The sequence below is a fragment of the Silurus aristotelis genome, assembly GCF_946808225.1.
Source record: "Silurus aristotelis genome assembly, chromosome: 17".
NCBI lineage: Eukaryota > Metazoa > Chordata > Actinopteri > Siluriformes > Siluridae > Silurus > Silurus aristotelis.
In genome coordinates this window covers 3,591,906-3,599,737 of record NC_139590.1, presented here as the reverse complement: position 1 = coordinate 3,599,737, position 7,832 = coordinate 3,591,906, and the positions used below count along the sequence as shown (strand labels likewise).

Sequence of the window (7,832 nt, the reverse complement as noted above, 5' to 3'; positions counted from 1 at the left end):
TTTTTTTCCTTCACAGCTTATTATTATTCATAAGGACCTCCACTGCCATTGGTTGAGGTGTGTAAACCACGCCCATAAACCACGACCACTTTCAAAAAGGCGCCATTTTCCGCCCTTTTTTTTTTTTATTATAAAAGGCTGTTAAATTAAAAGGACACACGGTATGAATGTGCATCTCGATAAATAGTCAACAATAAATAAAAGAGACATGTGAAGCAGCTACCGATGCGATTTCATTTTTAGACGCAGACGGTTCGATTGATTTCTTTGCTTCAGACACACAGCAAATCATCAGTTTACTAAAAAAAAAAAAAAAAAAAAAAAAAAAGATTCAATCAAACCAGACGTTCTTTTCCTGTTCTGTCTGAAGGAAGATGCAGCTCTACCTCTGCCATGTTAATCTGTATTCTGCGTTACTCTCAGTGTAGTGATGCGTCGTGTTTACGTAGCTGAGAGAACCTGAGAAACGAGGAGAAATCGGTCTATGTGAGAAATATTGGTCGCAAATGATTGGTCACTTTCTTAATAGTCAAAGCAGAGCGTATCTAGTAATAATTATATATGAATCAATCTGCAAATATCTTAAAAGCGATGCATGGTATTACTTGTATCTGACGCACACATTTTAAATCGTCGCATCTTGAATTTTTATGCAAAGCGAATCGCTGAATGTTACCATTCCTACTAAAGATCAGGTGATTGCTGGTGGATGCTCTGAAAGGGGTTTAAATGTGAAGCTGAAAAAATCTCTCCAGCGCCCTCTAGTGGCTCACAAACATTTTTAGCCCCACCGTTTCCCATCATAGTGACAGGAGACTCAGCTTAACTTGTATTTTAAGCCGAAATATTGCTCTGTTGGGTTTACAAGATGAGTTGACCTTGATAAGCGATATTGGCAGAAGTATGTGGACACATCCAAATGTGGCTCTTCTCCAAACTTTTGCCACAAACTTGAAAGCACACAGTGTCTATGTACACGGTAAATTGAAGCTTTGACTCCACTGGAATATGATAAACAGTGACAATGATCCTTTACACAATGGTAAGCTTCATTAAGACATGGTGTGTATGGACTGGAGTTTCTGTACACCCCCAGGAACTCCCCAATGAACACCCACAGTCTTTGGTGCCTGATTTCACTGATGTCACTGCATGAACACGACCAGGAGAAACATATGTACGTTCATTTGATGGATATTAAAATGTGGATAATGGCAGCTAAATGTAGCTCATGAGACCAGTAAAAATAAATATACTAATGTGTTTTAAATACTTTTGATACACACACATACATTACAACTGATCATTTTGCATTATGTAGGGTGGTGATTCATTGGTTAAGGCTTTGGGTTACTGATCATAAGGTTGGAGCTTCAAACACCAGCACTGCCAAGCTGCCACCGTTGGGCTCTTGAGCAAGGCACTCAAACTCTGTATGCTTCAAATTGACCCTGCTTTCTAAACCCCAGCTTCCGAACAAACTGTGATAGGCGATGGAATGACAATTTCGGTGTCGCGTCAATAAATAATTAAAAAATATATACAATAATTAAATAAATGTTGCACTTTAAGTGTCCATCACCAATATAGATATTGAAGAGACACCATGCTCCGACTACGATATTAAATTACAAAATGTCCACACGTATGCCACACCCTTATCTAAAGCAGCTTACACTTATCTACTTAATGCAACTGAGCAGGTCTTGATCAAGAACCTAGCAGTTGCAGTTTTACAGTATTGGGATTCGACCTCATGACTTTCCAAACAGAAGTCAACATCTTAACCACTGAGCTTATTATTAGTGGTTATTGGTTTAGCCTGTGTCAATCATTCCATCTTCAAAAAAAAAAAAATATATATATATATCTATCTCCAGAATAATGTGGGATTAGATCCTGTTCATGCAACAACAGCAGGTTAATTTAATATCATAGGACTTACTGGCCCAGTTGGAAGAAAGAGGTTTCCTCAAGGGCTGGGCAGTACATGTTTCCAAAGACCAATCCGGATAAAGATCTAGACTCATGAAAAAAAAAGTCTTAAAATATACACCATTTTGTAGACTGCACCTACAGCAATGAGAAGAACAAAATGTCTATAAAAGAATCCACAATGTCCCCATAAATCATCCCTCCTCAAACTCCAAACATTGTACATTTATTTTTAAAATTCGGGTTGACCACAGATTTTTTTTGTTTTTTTACAGTATTCAAACAGTATCCGGTAAAGCCTCAAGTCTTAAACCGTAGTAAATGAGGCTTGGAAACCACATGACAGTGTGAACTAGAGAGCACACTAAGCCACAGGGAAGATCCCGGCTTTGGGAATGCTCGGCCAACTATGCAAAGTTTTTAGCCAAAACATTTTGCATACATGCAAGTTTACACACATTGATGAAAGGCTGTGGCTCGTCCTCAATTTTATTCACAACTACAAAACAGGTTTTGTAAGATCTTTATTTCATAAGAAGTCAAATTTTTCCTTCAACCAGGATTGGACCGAGGGTTATTTGTGATGCGGGCTCCTGCCCTAGAAGACAAAAGCAAACAAGTTTCAATGTACACACACACACACACACACACACACACACACACACACACACACACACACTAGACAGTCTGTAAAATGATCAGGAGCCACATAAAACACAGTTTCCCCCCAATTCCAGAGTCCACAGAACCCAAATCCACCACACGGTAGAGAAAAGCAAGAGTTTCAATATAAAATAAACACACTATTGCCAAAAGTATTGGGCTACCTCACCTTTTCTGTTATATGCGATTCTTTTTTAAACTGTTACCACAAATCTGAAGGCACTCGATTGCACAGGACGTCTTTAGATGATAATGTCACGTTCACTTAAACCTTTAAACCTGAACCTGTTCCAGCATGGTGATGCCCCTGTGCACAAAGCGAGCTCCTTGAAGATCTTGCTGCTATAGAGCTCTGATCTCATCCCTACTGAACACCTTTGGGATGAATGTGAACGCTGACTGCACCCCAGGTCTCCTCACCTACATGTCTTTCGTAACACCCTTGTGTCTGATGAACACAAATATCCATAAACACACTCCAAAATCTAGTGGAGGGTTAGGCTTCCCAGAAGAGTGGAGGAAATAATAAGAGTAAATTGGGACTAAAAGTGGAATCCAACGAAAAAAAAAAAAAAAAAAAAAAAAAAAGATACCATAATTATTACTAGGAGTCCCAATACTTTTGGAAATAGTGTACAGACCGGTGGTGGAGAGTAATGAAGTAAATGTATTTCATTATTGCATTTTTTTACGTTTTTGTAATTTACTGAAGTGTTCCCATTTAGAGACATTTAACTTCGCTACATTTCAAAGTCAAATATTTGACTTTTTAACTCAACTACATTTTGTGAAATCAGTCGTTCTTTTTTATTTACGAGGATAAAAACACAACTGATCAAATAGCAGCAATCAGGGTCGAGCGCTCGCTCGGTTTTAAACTTGTTTTGATTGGCACTTGGTGTATCTACTGATCACCAACTTACAGTTCAGCATCAGTTCAACATCAAGCAGAACATTTAGTGAGGAATAAATGATGAGGAAACTTTAGACTCAACACATGTGGCCTTTAGATTTTTTTTGGGGCTTATGATCATTTGAATAGAAATCAGTGATTGACATTAATATTAACAGATCTGTGAGTAAGAGTCTTTTCACAAATTATAATAGGAACATTATAGCCATAATAAAATCATAGTGCTTTGGAAATTGAACGTTACTGGATGAACGTTTCCGCTTGTACCTTTACCCGATTGATCTTGTTCCATCTGTAAGCTACAGCAGCTATCACAACAGCTGCACACCTGGTCAGTACCATACGCAGCAGTCCATCTAAGTGGAAATCAACGTTTTATTAGTCACAGCCTTCCAGCATTGTACAGTTTTAAAGGCCTTAAATGTACCTGTTGCCATTATACCAGCAAGCCTTGTGCTCAGGATCAGGTGATGCAGATGCCACAGTTGCCTTCAAGAAGCATGTAATGTAGATCTAGCAATGGAGTTATATATTAACAGTTAAAAAGGTATCCATTGCGATCAAAAGTACAGTTTGAAACAGTTGTTACCTACCAGGCTACTGTTTCCTTGCTGAAACTTGAAGGCCTCCAACTGAAACCTGAGCTTTGCTCCTTGAGTTTGAAGCATGAAGTGGGAACTGGATGCTATTATCGTAGAATCGACCAAACACCTGAAAGATTTGCAGTTAGGTTTCAGTAATTAGCTTTCAAAGACCCGAAAGAGCTTTACTCACCCGTTGTTCCCAATGAAGGAATATCTGGGGATTGTAGTTATGTCAGGGACAGCACTGGCTACGCAACGGTCCACAAAGACACGCAAGGGCACCTGGTTGAACGGCAGTACTGATGCCTCAATGTTTATAAGCTCACCCAACTGGTACTGGTTGGATGTTCTTTCAAATATCCAGTTATCTACAAGAAGAAACTGAATTAGTCACCAATTATCAAACAAACTACGTCTACATTAATCCAGATACATTTTCAAACTGCACCTAAAAACACTCCCCGTCCACAGTATTGTCTTCGCTCGTTTCCCCAAAAAGTTGCTCAGCCAGACTAAAACATCCGAAAACGATCACGTCCCTGTACTGCATGTGAAACTAAGACGCTTTGACCGGAATCGGGAGTGTTTGTTTGTTTTTGGCTCCTTGAAGCGTTAGAGCAATAATTAAAAATGCGTCAGTTTTCGAAAGCCTCCGTGTTTACAGCCCACACTGCAGTTTCAAATTTATCCAAAGAGTTTTTAAAAACCTATGCTTTTATGGATCGAAGGCCAAGGTTAACCATGTTACAAACCAGTCATGAGCCTCATGGAGAAAACAAAAGGTTCCGCAACAGCCTGGGGAGAATCATCTGGTTTCCAAGAAGGCATCAGAGTGCTGCTGGGAACATGATGGAATCTAAAAAGCATTAAAACAAATTAAGGATAGAATGTTTGAGTAGATATACACATGTTTATAAGAAGGAGAAATACCTTGGATAGTGGCATTCGATAGTAATTGGAGTACCACTTAAAGGCTCTGAAGCAGTACCCAGAGTGAAAACATAGACCAGTTCATCCTCAGTCACCTGAGACAGAAGCAAAGCAAGTGATAATACGCTTGAAACAGAATCGAGGATTTCAACAAAGGAACACTTACTGTGAGTTTGCTATTGCAGCCATTCAGTTCAGATTCGTAGATAAGGACTTGAGAAGCAGTATCCTCTTTCGCAGCACAGCCTCCCAGCGTCAGAGCTGCAGTATTGATTGGTTTTCCATTTTCAAACAGATTTCTTTTCACTTCCACATGCACAGCAGTTTCATTGCATTCAGACGTTACACTCGGAGTAGGAACAGGGTCCATCTGCCTCTCAGATGGCTCTGGTGGTGGTCCTGTAGTTGCTTGGAATTTCCACATTGGCCATTGGGCCTCAACCAATCCGAGGGCAACAAACAGCAATGCAAAAACACCAATATGTTTCAATCCCATTGTTGCTGCATCAAAAAAAAAGTCAGAATATAAGTGTATAATGTTACTTTAATAAAACAGTATACATTCTATTTTATACTGATTTTCAGTCTCTCTTGTATTGATCTTGTATTGATCTTGGGATCTTTTGACCCAATTAGATACCAGGGTCAAAAGCTTAATTAGCTTGACCAGGCCAATGAGCAAGGCCAAAAGCAGAACTTTAGTCCATTAGTTTACTTTCAGGCAGGGACACAATTGGCAAGAACTGGTTGACTGCCACTACAAACTCACATTAAAATGAAAAAAATGTTAATAGTACTTGTGTTTAAAAATAACGCTCTATGGTCTGGATATGATCACACATCATATTTGTTTATTCTGATCTACTTTTATCATCCTTTAACCCAGGGGTGTCCAATCCAAGGGCTGGTGTGGGTGCAGGCTTTCATTTCAACCAATCAAGGGCCACACCTGATAGGCATTAAAAATGTAACTAATTATATTTAAATAGATAGAATTTGGGTTGGGCATTTGCTTGTTTGGGATAAATGAAAACCTGCACCCACAGATGGAAAAACCCCTGCAAGTCTAATTAAGAATGTGTCAATACACAATCTTTAGGACAGTGGGTGGTTCTGGGTTTCCAATAGGGAGGTTTGGCGTTCTAAGCCCTTGTACTGCCAAGCTGCCACTGTTGGGCCCTTGAGCAAGACTTTTAACCCTCTCTGTTCCAGGTCCACTGTATCATGGCTAACCTTGCGCTCTGACCCCTTCCTACCAAGCTGGGATATGGGAGGAAACATTTTCACAGTGCTGTATTGTACCTGTGACAAATGAAGGCTCTTCTCTTTAAGTATTTATTGACTAAGCTTTTCCCAATTGGGCTTGTTTTAATAAATCTACAGTATTCTAAAAGTGGAAAAAAAAAAACGTTGTGGCAAAAGATCATAATGTACAAATGTCAAGCTGATGTGACTGATGTGATTCCAGTGAAGGTTGAGAATTATTTAAAGCAGTTATTTGCACTATTACTCTTCTTCTACTAAAGTCTATATGTAACTTATTGTCATCAACTCATTCAGGTGAAACGCTAGAAGCACTTTCACACCAATCATTCTGCCTAGAAATTAACAAGGCAGTTTATTCAAATCAGTGACCCTCTTATGTTGCTGAACAGTGGTTCTACTTTTAAATGGGCCAACCAGGCCATGACCCAGCCCATACCTAAAGCAACAATCTGCACTTACAGTACATTCTTTTAATAAGAAAGTAGGAAAACCATGAATAAATGAGCATTTCTTCAGGCAAAGGGCACACATATGCAAAGTCATATGCAAAGAGTCATATGAGTCATATGCAAAGTACTTATATAGCATAAATCTTCATGGTTGGATTTCACAGATATAAAAATGTCAAACATGTACATATATTTAAAAAATGGCTGTTTTTTATGTATGTAACATTTTCCCCAAAAGGGTAAAGTATGTTTATCCTTGTATTTATAATACATACATTTCATATATACAGTAATCCCCCGCTTTACAGCAGTTCGAATCTCACGCCCCCAGTTTTTTGCGGAATTGCATTCCGCAAAATGCAGCGGCATCAGCCACAAAACTGATTAGTTTGGCTGATCAAAACACTTATAGGGGATTGTTTTTATGGAGTTTTATGTAAAAATAATGAAATGTATTAAAAATTAAATTTTGTATTTTAAAATGTAGTTAAATGGTAATACAGTACTGTATACATAAAATAGCATTTGTGGGGTTGCGTCGGTTTAATGCGGGAGGTTTTGGAACGTAACCACCGCGATAAACAGGGAATTACTGTGTGTGTGTGTATTTATATATATATATATATATATATATATATATATATATATATATATATATATATACACACACACACAAAATGTATATTACATTTTTCTATAAAAAAAATGGTCAATATTTTATTTTCAAAAATGAATTGTTACAATTATTTCCAGAATCAACAAACGCAAGCGGCAGGACAACGCAGTACTCAAATTATAGCAATTATTTAAAAACCTGTGTGCCAACAAGTAACAGGGAACAACAAGTAACTAAATTTAACATTAAACATAATGTAACAAAACATTGAACATTTTCACACAAGTAACAGTGATATCATTGCATGGGACAGTAAGAAATTTGCACTTTCTCCTGATATGGAACTTGAAACACGGCATTTGAGTGATTTTCCCAAACCAGAGTCAAATATTTTGGAATAATGTCACTCCCAATTCTCATATCTATTTAAAAAAAAAAAAGAAAAAGAACACGAGAAATTTACCCTTTTACCAAGA

General features: G+C 38.1%; 1 protein-coding gene across 1 annotated transcript; it reads right to left on the bottom strand.

Annotated features, from left to right (window-relative positions):
* Window positions 1-2,406: 2,406 nt before the first annotated feature.
* On the bottom strand, window positions 2,407-5,624 carry LOC310740360 (zona pellucida sperm-binding protein 3-like). Its single transcript, XM_083567050.1, has 8 exons — window positions 5,192-5,624; window positions 5,026-5,120; window positions 4,848-4,951; window positions 4,286-4,463; window positions 4,105-4,222; window positions 3,939-4,024; window positions 3,785-3,867; window positions 2,407-2,533 (listed from the first exon to the last, which is right to left on the bottom strand). Exons 1-8 carry the CDS (start codon window positions 5,519-5,521, stop codon window positions 2,475-2,477), a joined length of 1,053 nt encoding a protein of 350 aa, XP_083423176.1. The 5' UTR covers window positions 5,522-5,624; the 3' UTR covers window positions 2,407-2,474.
* Window positions 5,625-7,832: the final 2,208 nt, after the last annotated feature.

Coding starts and splice junctions, on each gene's coding strand:
- LOC310740360 (XM_083567050.1), bottom strand. CDS start 5,521: ATGGGATTGAAACATATTGGTGTTTTTGCATTGCTGTTTGTTGCCCTC. Junction 5,121..5,191: donor GCTGCAATAGCAAACTCACA/GTAAGTGTTCCT, acceptor CTTCTGTCTCAG/GTGACTGAGGATGAACTGGT. Junction 4,952..5,025: donor ATCGAATGCCACTATCCAAG/GTATTTCTCCTT, acceptor AATGCTTTTTAG/ATTCCATCATGTTCCCAGCA.